Here is a 20984-nt window from a genome sequence, read left to right on the forward strand (position 1 = left end):
TCAAATGCCCCCATGGACGCACCGGTGTCCATTACTGAAATACAGCCATGCCCAGGGCAGGGAGAATGGACATGAATATGAAAATATGTGTTATCTATCTGTCTTTGTTATAGATACAACACTTGCATGTAAAGTACCTTAGCCTCATATGAGAGATACCGTGCCGCCCGATATGACAGTGATGGCCACACTGACACTTGACATTTGACTAGCGACCCCTCCCAGCTACAGAACTATGACCCATACAGGGGCCTTTTCCACCAAAAGAACTGTGGTAGAAGAACCAGTGCCATTCAACTTTCTTGGAACCTTGGTTCGTTCTTGCGAACCGGCCGCGAACCGGCTTGCATTCCCACCAGATTGAACCAGAGGAACCAAGGATTTTGTGGTTCCTGCTCCGAACCAACCTTTACCAACTCGGTTCTCGGTGGAAAAGCTCACCTCTGGTTCATCCCATAGGCGGGAGAAAGAACCCGAGCCGGTTCTTTGCCGGTCGAAAAGCGTCCATACAGAGTACTGGAGCAGTCCATGAGTCTTAACCAAGCACCACAGAATTAGACCAGACTAGTTGGTTTAATTGGACAAAAGTGATTGATATATAATACACTTTTTCCACAGTTCCAGAGTACTGTACTTGGTTACTGCGAGAGTATAGTTCAGTAAGTTACTCGATAATTACAAACACTGTAAAACACCTTTAGTTTAGTATTACCCATCAATTCAAGTAAAGTAATTTCGTTGCTTTTGTCACAGCTTTGTCTGTGTATTTACTCAATACGTTGTACATTCCTGGGAGAGTAAAGGCCCATTTATACTCGACATAGAATATGTTGTGTATAGATACTAACGTCTGTTATCCTGCATTCATTTCGTCCAGCTTTGTGCACGTTTTCTGAAAGCTAGCGGATACGACAATCACGTATCTACAAGGCGCAATAGTGCAATGTATGTGAGCAATGCCGCTTGCGTTATGAACATATACTGTGCGTACATATGTATACGTTCAGAACAGGAGTATAAATGGGCCTTGAGGCGAAACTGGACTGTGGAAGGGGGAATCATTTGAATTGCCATGTTCTTACTACTGTATGCCCCTTTAGGTATTTTTCTACATATTTAGAGTATATTTAAGTTTCCAAACTACTCAGGAAGATGTACTGTACTTGGGAGACTAAGATAAGAGGGCTAACATTAATCCTCAGAAGGATTAAGCGTACAATCAAAACTCTCTGCCATTAACACTGTAAATGCAGCCTTACGGCTAAAGCGCCATTCCCACCGGTCATGATAACTATAAATATAACTATAACTACAGTATATCGTTCACCATTGTTTTGTTTTTTTATAGTTGGTGTGAACACTACAATCCACTATAGAACATTTTTTTTAAATATACTATTTATAGTTATAGTTATAGTGCCCAGTGTGAATGGCCCTTAATTCATGTTTTCTCGTTTGAAATAGGCTGGGTTCCTTGAGTGGGGTTCCTGGGGGGTCTCCAGCAAAATGATAGTTAGGAACCAAATGGACACTTAGGCCCCTTTTCCTCCAAAATAACTTTGGTTCTAGAACTGGTTCTGTTCTAGATTCTTGAAACCTTGGCGCTTTCACGGCAGCCATTCCTTTGGTTCCAGTTCCGAACCAACTTTTAGGGTTCTGAACCAATTCACTTTCAGTGGAAACACTCTGAACTGGCTCAATAGTAGGCGGGGAAAAAATAATTGAACCGGTTCAACCCCGGGGGAAAAGGGGCCTTACAGGTTTGTAACTCTGGCAGTGTACAAGTGGAACCAAATGGACCATTTGGGGGGGGGGGGGGTTATCAAACTGCGGGTCCTTTAAATTAGGAGGTTTGAGAACCACTGCTCCTGTGTAAGGGCCGGTTCCTCTCTGACACCCGTCTGTGTGACTCCCTCCCTCCGTCCCTCCCGTCCCGTCTCTGAAACCCCACAGATCAGAGCCTGGAGTTCACCCTGACGGAGGACTACTGCACCAACCACTTCCTGGTGGGCCTGCTGCTGCGGGAGGTGGCCGGGGCCGTGACGCAGCAGGGCCCCGACGTCAGGCAGCTGGCCGTGGCCGTGCTCAAGAACCTGCTCATCAAGCACGCCATGGACGACCGCTACACCACCTATAAGGTAGGGTAGCAGCAAGGGGAACAAAAAGGGACAAATGGAAAAATTAGGATTACGATTATGACATCTTAGATGACGTTTAATTGTCACTCAAATGATAGCGATTAACGATTTAATTGTGTTTTTTTGTCATCGACAATTGCATTGTAGTTTGGCTTTTAGGCTTTGAAGTTGCACATGGCAGATATGACACATAACCTAAATATACAGTATATACAAAATATACATAAGAAATTACTGACATATTTGACAACTTTAAAGTATAAAAAAGAAAATTCATAGTGGAAATAGCCGATCTACAAGCTTAAAGATCGTCTATTTCCACTATGACGATGATGACAAAATAATTGCGATTAGACGATTATGTAATAATTGTGACAGGCCTAGGAACAATGTTTATTGACTGATTTTATTGATTGAATACTTTATTAGACAGAAACGTAAACGGCACGGTGGTACGGTAAGAGGTAACCATAATGCTCAACCCAGCCGACCTCTTGGTGGGGGAGCGGTTAGACAGACAATACTTGCACACAGAAAGCAAAGTTCATGAACTTCAGCAAGATTAGGATGTCTGTTATGCAAACGATCTCTTGTTCATGCAAATAGACGCGGCCACCAGACATTATTAGTCCAGCTAGACAGGTGGCTCTCGAATAATGTACTGATTACAGATAAGAACTGCTGTTAGAGCATGTTATAAACATTGTTGTATGTTACGTTTATAATAAAAGTCCCCTTTCATTTCCTTCCCCAATTTTCAGTTGAGCCGCCACAGAGCGGCAAGCGCACAACTATTTTTATGAGGTGTTCAGTTTGTCTGTCTATAATCTCTATATGTATGTCACTGGCAGCAAAACTGCACCCCTAGAGGGTGCTGTGACTCAACTATGCACAGCTCTAGTCTAGATCAGTGGTTCCCAAACATTTTCATGTCAAGGACAAAATTGTCAAATTTAAATGTATTTTGCTCCGTTTGAGAAGATTCTGTGCCAGAGACCCATGACAGAAGATGTGTCAATAATATCTTTCAAGATTAAAAAAATAATAATGAAAAAATAGCAGCTAATAAGCTCACAACAACACATCGCATCACGTTGTGAGCTTGTAGATTGGCAATTTTTGAAGAGCTTTTTGTGTTTTGTTTTTCAGAACCAGCAGGCGCGGATCTGTCTCCTTTACCTGCCGCTATTGGAGCTGCTCTACCAGAACCTCAAGCAGCTGTCTGCCCAGCCCAACATGTCCAGTCCCAGCCTGGGTCTCAACGTGAGTCCCCCTGGTCCCTGGTTCTCTGAGCCTCGCTTGTTGCAGATCTCTCTGCTTACTGTTCAGTGGCATGCCAGTTGTTCTCATACATGGACCCCCAGGTTGACATGTGTTTGGCCACAGAGTAGACCCTCAACTGAGAAGAATTTGTGCGACAGACCTTTTATAAGAGAACATTTGTGTTAAAACCTTTCAAAATTATTAAAACATTTCAAGATTTTTCCAAATGTTGATAATCGATCAAGTATATTAAATGTATGGTAAGTGATTTTCTTTGGTTAAAATAAGTGTTAAATACAGTACACATTGCTATAGACCAGCGCTATTCACCCTGCGGCCCGTGGGCCGCATGCGGCCCCAGCAGCATGTCTATGCGGCCCGCCATGGTCATACCAATAAAAAAATATTTTGTCTACTTTCAGTGTGTGGACAAATAATTTTGGATAATTTTTCAGTTACTCTCCAAAACCACTAAGAAACAACTTTTGCCTTGTTTTATACAAGACTTTTTTGCTTCTTCATACTTCATTAATCATTTCTTCTTTTTGTTCTTTGAGGTTTGTCCTTACAGATGGAAATGTGGCTGTTTTCTAGTGCGTTTCCTTATTTTTTAGACTACTCATGCAGTGTGTTACAAAATCATTGTCTAGACTAAATGTCAGAAATATGACCCTCTGACGGCCCTCTGACTTTTTGTATTTTGCTGAGTGGCCCCTGAGCCATCTTAAGTTGAGTAGCCCTGCTATAGACTATAGACAGTAGCACAAGTCTCCATGTCTCTCCAGCTCTTTGTTAAACAGAAAAAAAAAAAAAAATTCAGGTCAGGATACCAATTGTATCCAATCAGGATAGAGAATTCCGTCAGGATACAGATTAAACAAATTGCAAGTGAAAATTGGTTACTCTCTACCTGAAAATGTGTTTCATTGTTTATTAAAGAGATGAAGAGATTTACAGGGAGACCCCTGTGACTGAAAAAAAAAACACTCTATAGCAATGATTACTATCAGAATTTAGTGCTTTTAACTTTTAATAAAAACCTTTTTGTTTTAACCAAAGAAATATCACTTAACCTACCATTACTCATTTCACTGAGCGAAGCAATGTAACTGCAGCTGGTGAGATGAACGTGATTGTTTAACATTCTTACCATTGTTGATGTTTGAAGCAGATTAACATCAACCGTCCTGAACCTCATGCTGTGTTTGTTGTTGTCGTGGTGCAGGGCTCCAGAGATGACCTGATCTCAAACAGCTCCATAGACACCCGCAGAACCAGCACTGCCATCGACAAGGACCACGGTGAGACCACCTGACCACAGCTTTCATCTCTTTACCTACAGCACAGTAACTTCTACCGTGTACCAGTGGTTCTCAACTTTTTCAGGTCGTGACCCCCCAAAATAATCATATGTGAACTGGGAACCCCCCCCCCCCCCCCCCCCCCACACACACACACACACACACACACACACACAATGATAAACATTGGAATTGTAGGAGTTGAGGCATTACATTTAGTTTGACTCGGTTCCACAGATAAATATTGGGAAAATAGCAATTGTTTCTTGTATTATTTGACGATTTGGCCAATGTTTCTCCAGTTTCTTATAGTATAGTTTGTTGATTACTTTTGATGCAGTAGTGGTGGAGGATTGATTTTGGGGTTTGTATTGTAAAGTACAACGGTGTGATGTCATCAAGTTGTACTTTACAATACAAACCCCAAAATCAATCCTCCAGTTCTAGGCAACACAGAAGAGGGGGAACTTTTTTGTATTTCCACACAACTCCTCTAAGGTATATTAATGACATAGTTCAATATTGAAAATGGGTGGTCTTCCCCTTTAAATTGTCACTTCACTGTCATCTGGTGATCCCCCCAAAAATAACATGATTCTCAAGCAAAAGGTTGAGAATCTCTGACTAAGACTCTTCATCATTATCATCTCCAGGTCTGCTTGCTCAGAACGGTCACGTTGTGAGGAGAGAAGACTCCAGAGGCTCGCTCTTCATGGACTCAGGAACCTCGGACAGCATTGAGGTGAGTCACAGTGGAATGAGCAGATCAGACCTAATGCCTTGCTCTCAGAATGTCCTGGGTTCAATAGGGTATATGCACATACGCCATTTTGTTCTACTTCCGGGTGTCTTTCGACTTCCTTCACAGGTGTTATTGATGATACTAATTAAGGCTCATGTTGGCTCTGGAGTGTTTCCAGTGAGCCAACATGCACAATATCAGCACCCTGACTCTGTTTGACCAGAATGGAACAGAGCCTTCATTAGTATCATCGGTAACACCTGTGAAGGAAGTCGAAAGACACCCGGAAGTAGAACAAAATGGCGTATATGCATATAGCCTATTCCAACACAGGACCTATTTTGCATGCAGTATCAACTGTATGCAACATATTCTCCATTGTGCACTTCATGAAGCAAGCTGAAACACCATAAAGGTGCTGTAAGTGATTTTGTTTTTAGTTAAAACAACACATTTATTTTTTTAAAAGGTTCTATATTCCAATATTCATTGCAATAGAGTGTTTGTTCAGTAAGAGGGGTGTCCCCGTCTCTCCAGCTCTATAGTAAACAGAAAATACATTTTCAGGAGAGTGAAAATGTGCATGCACACACCCTAGAGGCCAACGAAAAACATCTGCTCTGCATTTTTCACATCTGCCTTTTATAGCAAACCCAGGAGGCTGACATTTGCTAAACATATTTATTTTTTATATTGCTCTTACAGATTTTGTCCAAACATTGTGCAAATCAGTACACGCTACTGTATATCTATCGTAATGTGTCAACAATATAATAGCAACATGAAAATAGATGTTTTTCAGAAAACCTAGGTTAGGATTTAGAAGGTGCAGTATATGAAAAAATATACAGAGACGATCCGAAATAAGACACTCATGATTAAAAGGAGGAACAAGCCTTTATTTATGTATGTCAAAGCTTATGAGAAAGAAAAAAAAAAAGAATCGCCCCGATGAAGACCGTTTCCGTTGAAACATCTCTGCAGTTGCTTTTTTTTTTTTTTATATAAATAAAGGCTTGTTCCTTCTTGTTGTTCCTTGTTTTGTTCAGTATTTAGCCTCAGGTCTAAATGGGTTGAAGCTGTTGTTTACAACCTCAGTGTGTCTGGTCATCCTTCAGTTAAAGCTATTATATGCTAGCCTCGCAACAGCCAGACTCTCCAAAAGGAGAGTCTGGGAGTTCCCCATAGACAATGCATTACGCGATGACGTAGTTACTTACTTTGACTGACAGGTCCATTCAGTAGTCATCAGCGCATCAAAACATCGTCGGGAGAACATCAAATACGTCTTTTCCAGACAGAAATTCCAAAAGTGCAAACTGTTGTTCGTTTTTAAGTTATGAGATGCAGTTGATTTCAGATAAAACTTCGCTTAATGCAGCTTTTATTTGCGATTTGTGAACTCGCATCGGACATGGGGTCCGCCATGTTTGTTGTCAAAATGCGAGAGCTGTAGCAGCCGCTCGACCAATCAGGAGCGGTGTGAGGCGGGTTTGCTCGAAATGCAGCCTTTTGATTGGAAATTGAGAACCAAATTCTAATAAAGAGACTCGATGGGAGGGACATCAGACCGAGAAAGGAAGCACATTGGTGATGACGTAACTTGGCTTGCGAGGCTAATTATATGCAAGCTTGTGTGTACACAAAAACATTCCCCCCTCCCCATCCCCTCTATGACAGGCATCAGACAGATAGTTGTCTTTGATGTTTCATTGATCAGAGAGCAACGTAAGAACAGTAACGAGGACTTGACACTTTTATGGCCCAATCAATTACCTTTGCCAGAACTCTTAATTGCTCCCTAATTGCTCCCTTTGAACTTCAAAGGGAGAAATTAAGAGTTCTGGCTGAGCTCCCCCTGACACAGTCCCTCCACTGTTTCTGTGAACTTCACTAGTAAGAGACCACACCTCTGCTCAAGTTTAACAGATTTTATTGAACAATAATTATGAATGGATGGAATGAATGATGAGGAATGAATGATGGAATGAATGATAAGGATGAGGAACCCAGGTAAGGCGAGACTCGATGCTCACTCGGGGAGCGGTCGTCTCCGCTCCGACATTGCCCCCCCGGATTCCTATAAAAAATAGAGACAGTAGGAGGAAGAGAATCGAGGAGGAAGGAAGGAGGAGGTTGGGGTGGAGGAGGATGTTTGTTCTGTAGTGGAGCAGAACGGATGTAGCCTGATTTCGGACTCTGCGCTGGAGCTTGAGTAGTCTGACATTGTCCCATTGTGTTGAGATTTCAAAGGGGAGGGGATTTAAAATTTGAAATTCCCAATCACAAGAGATCTGGTGGGAGGGGTTGTGTTTGAGTTGTGTACACAAAACATTCCCCCCTCCCCCTCCCCTCTATGACAGGCACCAAACAGGTCATTGTCTTTGATGTTTCATTGATTAGAGCGAATCACTAACGAGCTATTGACACTTGTACTCCCGAACTTAAAGGAGTAGTTCACCACTTTTCAACCTGTCTTCATATAATAGGTCCTCACTAATTGTTCATGATAAAATATCACAATTTTTTTCTACTCAGTCCAAGTCTCCTAGGAGAGCTGTGGGAAGTTCAGAATCCATCGTCTTGTGACATCATCATTTTCCCCCCCAAAAAATGTAATCAATATTTTTGAAAAAAAAAAAATATATATGTTTTTATTATCGCGAGAACAATGGCTTCCACTTTAAAATTGCAACATTTCAGGAATAGAAAGCCTGCAGTTTCTATAAGCTGGATTGGCAATCGATGATGTCACAAGACGATGGGTTTCTGACCTGCCCACAGCCCTGCTCTTAAAAAAAAAAAAAAAAAAAAAAGCTATTTTTGAGTGAGGACCAATTATATGAACATAGGTTGAAAAGTGGTGGAGTGCCCCTTTAAGTTGTTAACACAACTCTCATATAAAGAGTGGAACAGAACAGAAATACCACCAGGGGATGTGTCTTTCTGCAAGGAAACACCCCATCACAATTATATAGTTATTACTGATGAAGGGAAATGACTGCTAAAAATGAAAGTACATAAACATTTTTTAATAGTCTTAAAGTTACATATAATTCCTTTAAAGGATCAAAATGTGACGTAACGCCCTTCCCAATTTTGGCACTGGTGATAATATTTTCCTTTTATTTTTACTGTTAGCCCCAGTAGTGAGAGTGTGAGTCTCTAAAGACTTGTTTGCAAGTACTCTAGAGTCTAAGGGCTGATGCATACTCCACTGTTAGAGCCGAATCTAGAGATGCAATTTATGGCTCTTTGAAGTGAGCCAGAGCCATGGCTCTGGCTCACTTGAAAGAGCCGTTCAAAAGACTGGCTCATTTGGCTCTTTTGGCTCATTGCATATTTATATATTTTTGTTGAAACATGAATCCACAAGGTGGCACGGTCTGGCACCACCTTCCTCTGCTGACAGTTGAGATCACAATTTTGTATTTACCCTTTTTATAAAACGTGTGTTTGTAAATTAAGCTACCTTGACTAATGTTATTCATGCAACACCTTAAAAAAAAACAAGCAGGCAACAATGAACTCGCTCCTCCCTAGCGGCTGGCTAGGCTTGGCACAATGTGAGCTTGTACATCGGCTATTTTAAAATAGCAAACATTTAAATATTTACAGGGACATAATACAGTAATTTGTCATGGAAGTGGACTTCCCAAGCAAGTTTTAATTATAGAAATCGCTTAATAATTGTCTAAGCTATGATCAAATCAAACTGTAGTGTCTTAATTTGCTTCCTAGATAGCTGCACATTGCCGTGCCGCACCGCGCATCGCGGCGCCGGAGGCGCCGCACCGCGTTGCGAGCCAATTCAGCCAAATGAACGGCTCCCTACTCCGCGAACCGGATCCCATCGTTCACTTCAAAGAGCCGTTCAAAAGATTCGATTCGTACGTTGCATCTCTAGCCGAATCTATTTCGGTTCAGTTCTGAATGACGTCATATTGTAGTTTAGACAGAGCTGAACCTAAATAAATTCGGCTCTAAAAATGGAGTATGCATCGGCCCTAACACAGTGGTTCCCAAACCTTTTAGCTCAAGAACCCAAAAGAGAAGTTAGATGTATGCCCGGGACCCAAACTTGTGAAAATAGCAGGTCTACAAGCTCACAACGCAACGCTTTGCGGCGCGATGTGAGCTTGCAGATCGGCTATTTTCACTACATCTTAAACGTGTGTATTCTAATTCATGGAATTCCTTAGATTTTACTTTTGTTTTTTCGTGAACTTACTGAAAGAAATCATTACAAGTTGTGCTTGTTATGGGATGGATTTTTGATACAGTATATGTTTTTAAACAATAATAGTTAAAAAAAATATATGATACAAAAAATAAATAAAGGGAACCATAAAGATGTGTCCGCGACCCCACAAATGGGTCCCGAGCATAGACTGTAAAAAGAATATGGACGGTGCGAAGCCATTGGTTTCTATGTGGCGAAAAGGGCGCTTTTTTGTCCCTTGTATGGGTGTCGCCATCATTGCTTTAATGGTACCCAAGGAATCATAAGGAATGCTATTGGCTGCCAACGGTCACATGCAACCGCAGGGATACATAGAAGAATGTGGTCGGAGCCTCCCGAAAAACAGCACACGAGGAAGAACAGCACCATATTTGCACAAAACGCATATCATGGTAATTGAAAGGCAGTTTTTCACTAGCGACAGGAACCATAAAGTATTTATGACGATGTTTATTAAGGTTAGAAAATCAAAGGGGAAAACGAATGGGATCCAATGTAGACAAATTATTTTTGGTACCTCGTGGGGGGAAAACAGCGCAACTAGCGGCCAAACATAGGACGTTTTAGTTCCGTATTGGATTCGTTTTAAATCGGCGGAACTATGCCCCTGGTCCCGACCCAGTATTTGGGAACCAGCGCTCTGGTCTAACATTGCATGAGTTGAAATATCTCAAGATCTAGAAATAATAATTCTCTGCTTGTGTGTCTGTGCGTGTGTGCGTGCGTGCGTGCGTGCGTGCGTGCGTGCGTGTGTGTGTGTGTGTGTGTGTGTGTGTGCGCGGTTGCCTGTGTGCGTGCGCGTTGTCCACCAGCTCCACAGACGGTGTTCCACCATGAGCAGCAGCCCGGCGCTGCCCCCTCCAGGCCGACTGGGGCAGTACGAGATCAAAGGTCTGCTGCTGTGCTTCCTGCACATCGTCAGGACACTGTCTGAAGGTCAGCAAACACCACCGCCCTATCCAGGGACGTGCATGTCCCGTTTTGCCAACGTAGCGTTAAGGCGACGTAGCGATAAGGCGAAATACAAGTGTACTACCGATTATGCTGTCCAGAGCGACGCAGCCTACTTGGAAAATACACGTGTGCCTTTCCAAACATCATGTTATTACGATGTTTGCAACAAAGCACTGTAAATATATTTTATTTCGTTTAATTAACCAGCTAACATGACAACAGCACTAGTGTCGGGTTGGTCATTTCTGCTAATGTGTTGCACGCGGTCTGTCGGAATGCAGTCATAACTATGAATGCATGAATGGGATGAAACGCGATGCAGGTGAGCAATCCATGACAATGGACACTCCAGAAAAGCCTGGAAATTTGCGTTTCGCCTTATCGGCACGGCAGAAAAGCCTGAATGGAAATTTGCATGTCGCCCTATCAGTACGGTAGGAGAACCCGTTAGTACATTTGCCCCTGTTAGTACACTTCGCCTTATCGCTACGTCGGAAAAACAGGATTTCCCCTCCAGGGACGTGCAGAGAATGTTAGAGAGGCAGGGGCTGAAATAATAACAAAACACAAAGGGAGAAGCGCACACCTATGTTGGTGAGGTGCTGACCTCACATGTGACTACTGGTTAAGAAAGGCTGATACAGTCGAAACGTTGGTTTAAATTAAAGATTTTGCACCGTGGCTGAAGAGATGTGCGGTAGAGGTCTGCAGTGGGAGCGCACTCCCGCAGGACCTGCAGGTCCCGTAGCAAATAGTTGCGGGCGGGAGCAGGCGGTCAAAATAAAGCCAGCGGACTCCGCAAAAATCCTGCACTCTCCCGCAATAAACGAGACATATAGCTTATATCTATGCTTTAGCAAGATGTGAACATCTAGAGAACGTAATTCGCCCTGCTGAGGACAACGCACACACCTACAGTACGTGGACTGGAGTGTCTCTTTCTCTCTCTCTCTTGCTCTCTCCCTCCGTGGCTCCGTCCCTCGCTCTCTCTGTCTCTCGCTCTTCCTCTCTCTTTCTCTCATTTGTTCTCACGCTACTGTGAGCAGTGTGTCGTGCCACCATTGTCATTCATTATTTAATTTAATATATAACTATTTATATTTGTCCCTCCCTCCCATCGCAATATAAACACTTTCCCACGTGTGTGTGCAACCCCTCACATATATGGGCATTCCCATATGAAGTCCTGTTAGGTATGGGCTTAATATTGATGACATCAGGGAACTCCATATATGGGCATAAAATGGATTATGTTAGTGTGACATCACAGTGAAGACAGAGCGTGATGTCAGAGCGGCAAACACATTCTGTTAGAGTGGTTCCCCTGACATCACAGTGATGTCAGAGCGGCAAACCCATAGACCGTAAAAAAAGTGTACACGTCCAGACGGAGTCAGCATGTGCCGTTTCACATACTAAACTGCGACCTTCGGTCGCAATAAACTGTGACCTTCAGTCGCAATTAGGTCAATACCGGAGACGTACGGCATGGATTTCTACACAGCAAGGGCAATTCTTTCAACATAAGATGCTGCATTCAAGTTCAGTAGAGTTTGGACAAGGCAATTGTCTTGAATGCTGCCTTAAGGTATGGCATAGAAAGAGGGCTTTTGCATTTCTTTCACCATATTAAAAACTGCATTCATGGTCTGGAGAGGACACTTTTTACAGACGGATAAAAGGGCAGGGGCTCAAGCCCCCTGTGATGTCTACGGTATGTGTGCACGTGCCTGACCGTATCGATGTTCAACTTTTACTACCAGGGTTCAACTTTTTCCTAAACCAATTAAGCCCTTAGCCGTACGAAGATATAGCGGAAATAACACATCTACACGATTCTACAATATAAGCTTATCTGCTACTTTAGTTATTTTGGTATTTTTTATTGTGGTACCTGTGATAAAATCAAACATAAATACTATGTATCAAACATATCATACAGTTTACATTTCCCAAAAGGAAATGCATGTATTTATTTCAATCTGACCAGAGGTAGAGATAACATATAGACCCACCAGAGAGAGATAAAAGAGAGGGGGGTATCAAAAGCACATCAAAATAATATTAATACATTCTATTTTTTAAAAGTAGACTAAAAAAATAAGGATAAAGCCAAGAGGATGCTTTGTTATGTATGTATTATGTATGGAACTATGGATTGATTGATTGATTGATTGATTTAATACTTCATTAGCAGTTTGCATAGGAAAAGGCATGCGGGTACAATTTTAATACAAGGTTTACAAGGATTTAACTTTTTACAGGGACCAGTTTCGAGTCTCTCAGGGTGATAAAGGAGAGCAGGGATTTACTCTCCTTTAAGGCCATTGGTAGGGCCGGGCGTTCCACATTTTTGTGGCATGGCAGGAGAACGAACTTAACCGCTTTTAATTAGCATTGTTTGATTTGCCCTCAAGGCAAATCGGATACCGGATACAGGATTTGCAGCTCGGCAAATAAAAGGTGAATTGACGGAGGATAATTTCACGTTAAAGGTGATACACCATGCATTTAAAAAGTATTTATGTCATATTGTTTATGTCCCAAAAACGTCTTTCAAAAGGTTTGAGGCTAAATTACCACTCCTGAATAGAGAGCCTCTCTCATTTTTGAATGGCTCTCGGAGCATTTTCAGCTGCAGTACCACCTTTGGCCTGAACTGAAAAAAGAATTCTCTTCAAAAACGGCCGTCGATGACGTCAGCTACGGCAGCAATTCAGGACAGCCTGTTCTGAGAACCCGTGGAAAGCTTTTAACCTCAGCCTTCCCAAAAACAGAGAAAGACACAATGGTCAGAAATGGGACTTTGTGAGGATAGAAAGTGCTAGTGGGACCCCAACAAAAGGTTTTAAAATAGGAAAAGTGAAAATTCATGGTGTTTCACCTTTAAATGTAACTCTCCATGATGGTACGATTATTGTGTTTTTTTATCATGATAAACGATAATTACGATTCTCGTCCCATCCCTCATGTGCAATGTGCATCCTTTGTCCTCAGACACTCTGCTGGCCTACTGGAACAAAGTCAGCCCTCAGGACATCATGAACTTCCTCAGCCTGCTGGAGTAAGTATAGCATTGTCTAACGCAGACAATAGAATAATATTTAAACGCTTGATCGTCCAGTCTGTCCTTGTGTGCGACTGTTACCGATCTGTTTATCCACACTAGTCCTTGCACTTTGTATGCCAAGTACAAGCTTGGTTTGCTGGACTCTCGTCTCTCTTCACGCTTTTGGTTTGCCAAGTGGTGAGGTTCCCATCATTGTGCTGTCTGACTGACTGAGGCCCACAGTAGTAATGAAATAAGTTGAGTAACCTGGGGGGGGGGGAAAGCAAAATAGGGTTCATGGTGGGAAAAGATTAGATTAGAGATTAGATACACGCTGAGGAAGACCCTGTGTGGTCAAAACGTCCGTCTTTTTGCTACTGCTGGGGGAAACCTGAAATAAATATGGGAGAATTCAGTCTAAAGTGAGTGCTGGTGTCCTTGTTGTGAAGTACATTGTGTGCCTGAACCGGTTTGCACCCAAGACGAGTGTTTTGTGGAACCAGTGCTCCTCTTTCCCTTTTGTAGAGATTAGATCCCACCTATGAACTATGAACAATTCCTTTCAGTTCCATTTTTGAATACAGAGAAAATGCTAAAATGACAGGTAGATGCTGTCCCGGATTGAAAGGTCTAGCAACGCAGGGTTCAGCAGGTCTAAATTATCAGTGGGTTACTTATTTGCCCTTCATATCTTTCCCAAGTAGCCTAATGGTAACTCGTCTCATCTCTCTCCCCTCCTTCCGTCGGTGGTCACTCCAGAACGTGTCTGGTCCAGTTCCGCTACATTGGAAAGAGGAACATTGGCAGGTAAGGCCCACACACACACGCACGCACGCACGCACGCACGCACGCACGCACGCACGCACACACACACACACACACACACACACACACACACACACACACACACACACACACACACAGCAGACTTTAACTCTAAAACACCTGTGATGTTAATCTGAACCACTGATCTACACTCTGCCTGATTGTTGGATTACATATTACCGAAGTCCTGACATCACTCGTTCATCCCCTGGGTTGTGGCAGTTTTTCTCGATGGACAATAATATTTGGGACATCTTAAAATCGTCTCTTATAAGCATTGTGGTCAAAAAATTAACAAACTGTCTCTGCGATATTGTCAAGGATGGTGGCTCTGTATCGTTCGCGATAGTCAGTCACTCATATTTGATACTGGCGAAAATGTAACTAATTCGGCGGCAGTAACAATGGTGTTGATTCTTCATATCCATACGAGTCAAACCGCCTGGATCATTTGTTTATTATTGGAACAAAGTTCTTATTTGACGCAATATAAAAATAAAAAAAAGTCTATGGGAATTCAGAATGGGGGGAAAAACGCAGCCCAGATAGGATGTGTAAATGACGTCAGACTTGGGTGCTCTTATGTGCTCTTGTGGTTATGTAGATACATTTCTTTGTTGTGTTAAAGCAAAGGTATCCATTTCTCATGTGTGTGTGTCTGCGCACAGGACTCAGGATGCGTGGGTCTCCAAGCTGTTCTCCTCAGACAGGAAGTCTCAGACCATGCCGGCCATGCGCTGCAACAGAGCCAGCCTCCTGCAGACCAGGATGCAGCAGTTCAGCATCACCGACACCTCGCTCACACTCAACATGGGTACGCTACACACCACACACACACACACACACACACACACACACACACACACACACACACATACTGGTTTTTATGATTTGTGGGGACCACAATGATGAAAAGGGTGGTCCCCACACGTGATGATTTTAATCATCTCATGTGGGGACCACCCTTTCTAAATGTTATACAGCTATGAAAAAACATCAGGTATAACAACTATGGCTGTGTTAGCTTATACACGACTTCAAATATCAGAATTGATGAAGTTATTCCCCATGACGTGACTGTGTATACAGATTTTGGTCCCCACAAAACATATAAAGCTACTGAGCACACACACGCACACACACACACACACACCATGACCAAAAAACGTGACTTATGGGCCAATGCTAAAAACTTCACAGGCACATCAGAGCAGCTCCTGTGTTGGTTTTTAACAGTTTCCCTCATGGGGACCTGATTTTTGGTCCCCATACCGTACCTGGTCCCCATGACGTGACTGTGTATACAGATTTTGGTCCCCACAAACATACAAAAACCAGTGCACACACACACACACACACACACACACACACACACACACACACACACACACACACACACACACACACACACACACACACACACACACACACACACACACACACACACACACACACACACAACCCACTGGACCGTGACCTGGCGTTTGCCAACAGGTCTGAGGCCAAATACAACATACGTTTTTTTCAGAAAACTGTTAGGATTTAGAAGACATTTGTAGAATGGCCGCGGACCCCCATCTCAAAATATTTTGTTCCAGGGACCCCCAGAAGCAAAGATTTGAATCTAAATGTGGGTATTGGAATATCTATTCTGCATCTACTGTGGCTTAGGGCCTTAGACCTGCTGGACCCCTGTGCTCTGGCCATCCATTGCACAAACTACGGTGGAAAGTTAACACTTGACAAGACCTTTTCTATTATATTAGCACATTTAGGTTTGCCCATCCAACTTGCCACGTTATTAGGTGTACGCTGCTCAACTTCAACTGTATTTGTCACGTCATCAGAAGTTTGCACGTGTAAAAGAGTGGGTCAAATTTGTTCTTGCACAAGCTTCCCATGAAAAGTATTTTTCATACATGGACACCAGTGGTCCGGGGACCACCAGTCTTCCTTGAGGGAGTTTCAGGTGGAACAGAAATGTAATTGTCAATGACAAAAACACAATTAAATCGTTAAAGGAGGACTTCACCACTTTTCAACCAATCTTCATATTATAGGTCCTCACTAATGTTCATTATAAAATATCACATTTTTTTTCTACTCAGTCTGGGTCTCATAGGAGAGCTGTGGGTGGGTCAAATCCTTCCACCGGTGACATCATCAATGGGAAATGCAAGCTAATAGAAACTGCAGACTTTCTATTCCTGAAAAGTTGCAATGTTAAAGTGGAAGCCATTGTTCTTGTGATAATATATATGTTACAGTCATTTTGGGTAACTCAGTGAGACTGTGGTAAGAGCGCTCGTTTTGTAGTTCACCACACACTAATCACCACCAGATGGCGACGCAGCCATTCAATAGTGAAGGCGCTGACGTCACTCGTTTGCGACTCTCTTTCTTTATTTACTAGCCTAGCCTAGCCTAGCCTAGCCTAGCCTAGCCTAGCCTAGCTTAGCCATTAGCTCCATTGTAGTCACTTGGACAGGGCGTTTATCGTGGGCTTGCCCAGGCCTTACGGCCTGGGCATAAATATAACGATTGCATTCACCACGGCTTCGTAACTCGCGCGGCGCTCCGCCGGCCGCGCGGCCCTGGCCCGCTCTTCGCGGCCACTCGCGCCTGCGGCGCTCGGGGGCGAAGAGCAGGACCAAGGTCCGCTGGCCTTCGCGCCGCTTGCAATGTCGTGGACAATCGAGTGGCTCCGCCTGGAGGACATTGTTGTGGCGACCGCTTGTTCCGCCCCGTGCGGCACGGCAAGCGCTCCGTTTCTCTATCTCACCGTTTCTCTATCTAACCGTGACATATATATATATATATATATATTTTTTTTTTTCAAAAATATTGTTTAAAAAAAATCTGTCAAACGATGATGTCACCGGTGGAAGGATTTGACAGATCCAGACTGAGTAGAATTTTTTTTTTTGCTATTTTATTATGAACATTAGTGAGGACCTATTATATGAAGACAGGTTGAAAAGTGGTGAAGTCCTCCTTTAATCGCAATTCACCGTTTGTCAGCCTTCTGATTGGTCCCTGAGACTCCCTGACTGGCCATTGTGGCCAACCAGAAAAAATCATTCACTTTTTGCTCTCGGAGGTGGAGTTGTACAGTGGGAGAATGTTGCTTCAGCTCTTCCACCACGGTGTGCACTGTGGAGCACGGCGAGCGTGCAGTATGGCCCCGCGAGGTGATAGCGATTTCGCTCATTATAATGAATAAGCTTCAACAGACTAGTTCACATGGACCTTATCAATGTAACTAAGAGTTTCGATTGGGTACATATATTTTAAATGGGCAGAATTACGAAAGCCAGCCTATTTTGTGAGTAGAACTATAGGCTGGCTGTCATCTTCCTACCCAAGATGCACTGCGCTTTCTCTTTCTATTTCTCTCCTCTGCCTGATCCAGAGGATTAAACTAATTAAAACATATATTTTCAGGGGAAAACTACTGTTTTGCTATGTAACTACTGTACTTTTTTCTTCCCTTTTTATTAATATCACGTAGATGTGTTTTTTTTGGTACTTTATATAGCTGTAATGAGGCTATGAAAAATCTTTTTCCCCCATCCACTTCCACTATAAAAGAATCTGCCATGGTGATTCTGTCCCACTGGGATTAAACAAATTAAAACATATATTTTCGGGGGAAAACCCCTGTTTTGCAATGTAACTACTGTACCTTTGTCTTCCCTTTTTATTAATATCACCTAGATGTTTTTCCTTTGGTACTTTAAATAGCAATAATGAGGCAATGAAAATACCCCATCCCCCCATTCACTGCCACTATAAAAACAATCTGCCCAGGGTAATTTGTACTACTTAGTAACAGAGCAGAATGGGGCGGGATTTGACAAACAGTGAATTATTATGGAAGATGTCATAATCGTGACATCCCTGTGTTTGTGTGCGTCTGTGTGGCGTTTCAGGAACAGGGCCTTCGGAGGCAGAGGTCCACCACCAGGCCCTGCTGGAAGGCAACATCTCTACTGAGGCCTGTCTCACTGTGCTGGATGTCCTGTCTCTCTTCACTCAGTGCTTTAAGGTTTGCTGATGAACACATGCACACACACACGCATGCTTACACTCAGCTTGCAACTGCATATATGTTTGGTAATATACGTACTTACAGTATACTCCATTATACGATATGCAATATGATATACAGTACACACTAACCTGATTCAGCAGATATTTGTGTGTGTGTCAGGGGTCATCAATATGTCCGTACACGGACAAAATTTGTCCATGGCAAAGACTTGGTGTTGTCTGTGGAAAATCTTACATTTACTTTTTACGCACCATTATAATGTCCAGAATATGTATGACACTTATTTACTACGACACTATGTCATATCAGGAGTCCAACTAGTACCAGTGGTTCTCAAATGTTTTAATGTCAAGGACGCCCTTAACTCTGAGAGCGTACAAATGGAACCAAATGGACCTCATTTGTACTCAGAGCTACAGATCTCATTCAGGGAGTGATTCAGGGCTAGCATGTGTTTCTGGTAATATTATTGTCCATGTCCACTCATTTGGGTGCGCGTGTGTGTGTTAGACTCAGCTGCTGGACAGTGAGGGTCACAACCCCCTGATGAAGAAGGTGTTTGACATCTACCTGACCTTCCTCAAAGTCAGCCAATCAGAGACGGCCCTCAGGCACGTCTTCGCTACACTCAGAGCCTTCATCAACAAGGTACGTTCAAACATCACACACGCCCTGTCGTTGTATTTGTTGCTAGTAGGGCTGCAACAATCCATTCTTTTCTTTTAGCGAATTGTCCATCGATTACGTTTTTGATTGAGGAAATAATTTACTTGATAAGATTTTTTACTAGATGAATGGCAAGCCACTCTTACGAATGTTGGAATATTATGGCACGGACAGAGGGTTCATGCCCTCTGTCTGTGCCATAATATTCCAACATTCGTTGAGAATGAGCAAACATTCGCTCAAAACAGACGATCTGCAAGCCCACAATGCATCACAATGCGATGGGCTGTGTGCCCGGGCTTAGTGCCCGGGTAGCTCAGTCGGTAGAGCTCTCGCCTTTGTACCGCAAGGTCATGGGTTCGATTCCGGGCACCGCCAACTCAGCGTATGAGTAGCACGGCTTGGCAAGCTTTGCGGCAAGTACTGGGAGCTGATGGTAGGTGTGGCGCTCCACCTCAGCAGTCCATCTCCCAGGGGTCTAGCGCATTGTAACGGGGACAGACTCCCGCGTGTTACCGGCTGATACCGACAATAAGCCACTCCCGACCTACTTGTTGTGAGCTTGCAACAGGCACATCGGGTACTGCATAAGGGAGGACACGTGTACCCAACGTGTACCCACGTGTACCCAACGGGCATTGTACCCAGCGGGAATCGACCTAGTTGATTCTAACGTCAACATCATGTTGCTTTCTTTATTATTACTTGCGCAAGCAGAGTGCGCAAGTACTGCGATTGGCTGGGTATGTATGTCGGTGTCCTGATTTGTTTAAGCCCATAGCCCAATCAGGGACCAGCATTTCTGGCAACTTCATCATTAACAGCCAATGAGGGACCAGCATTCCTGGTGATGCCAGTGGTGATGTCACTGGCATCGCCAGTGGTGATGCCAGTGGTGAGCGCACCTCATGGCACGCTCTGCTGGTGCACAAGTAGGCCATACAAGGCGCAAGTTGGCACCTCGACAGAGTGCAATTCTATAGTTGATTCAAACTTCAACATGTTGCTTTCTTTACCTTCTTACTATTCCCTGCACACAGTGCATTGACTTACTGATTTGTGGTGTGTGTCTCCACTGGTCAGTTCCCGTCGGTGCTGTTCAAGGGTCGCGTGACGCTGTGCGAGGCTCTGTGCTACGAGGTGCTGAAGTGCTGTGTGTCCAAGCTGGGCTCCCTGCGAGCCGAGGCCTCCGCCCTGCTCTACCTGCTGATGAGGAACAACTACGAGTACACCAAGAGAAAGACCTTCCTGAGAACACACCTGCAGGTAGGAGCAAGCCACAAACAGCCTGGGTTCCATTCCATTACAGTATAGGGCAGTGGTTCTCAACCTTTTCAGGCCGCAACCCCCAAAATAATCCTATTTTAACTGGGGACCCCCCACCCCTGACGAGCTGAGAGTTGAGGCTTTACATTTTGTATAACACGGTTCTATCGTGAAAATAGCAGATCTATGGTACATGCTCACGAGGCGTTGTGAATTTCTGCCTCTAATATTTTACAATTTGGCCAATGTTTAATTTTGGCCTTTTAGAGGTATTGAAAAGTTTAGAAATGTGCAGATACACTCTATATACCCTCTATTAAACTTTATGTTGGTTTGTTTACTGTTGAGTGAGAAAACAATGTTGCACATTGAGTTAATCATCTGGGGACCCCCCAAAATAATATGGAGACCCCCCTGGGGGTCGCGAGCCACAGGTTGAGAACCACTGGTATAGGGCATGTGGTAACCAACCAGTCGTTTGCG

General features: G+C 43.4%; 1 protein-coding gene across 1 annotated transcript in view; it reads left to right on the forward strand.

Annotated features, from left to right (window-relative positions):
• The window catches only part of dock11 (dedicator of cytokinesis 11), a 161035-nt gene that overhangs the window by 83577 nt on the left and 56474 nt on the right, over positions 1 to 20984 (forward strand). The window contains exons 31-41 of the mRNA XM_080741633.1: positions 1954 to 2138; positions 3288 to 3401; positions 4627 to 4702; positions 5356 to 5444; positions 10500 to 10623; positions 13639 to 13705; positions 14450 to 14497; positions 15184 to 15329; positions 18448 to 18563; positions 19080 to 19217; positions 20319 to 20501. Coding sequence (XP_080597759.1) covers positions 1954 to 2138; positions 3288 to 3401; positions 4627 to 4702; positions 5356 to 5444; positions 10500 to 10623; positions 13639 to 13705; positions 14450 to 14497; positions 15184 to 15329; positions 18448 to 18563; positions 19080 to 19217; positions 20319 to 20501 — 1286 coding nt within the window. The remainder of the gene's footprint in view (positions 1 to 1953; positions 2139 to 3287; positions 3402 to 4626; positions 4703 to 5355; positions 5445 to 10499; positions 10624 to 13638; positions 13706 to 14449; positions 14498 to 15183; positions 15330 to 18447; positions 18564 to 19079; positions 19218 to 20318; positions 20502 to 20984) is intronic.

The sequence above is a fragment of the Nannobrachium achirus genome (assembly GCF_963921795.1).
Source record: "Nannobrachium achirus genome assembly, chromosome: 14".
NCBI classification, from domain to species: Eukaryota; Metazoa; Chordata; class Actinopteri; order Myctophiformes; family Myctophidae; genus Nannobrachium; species Nannobrachium achirus.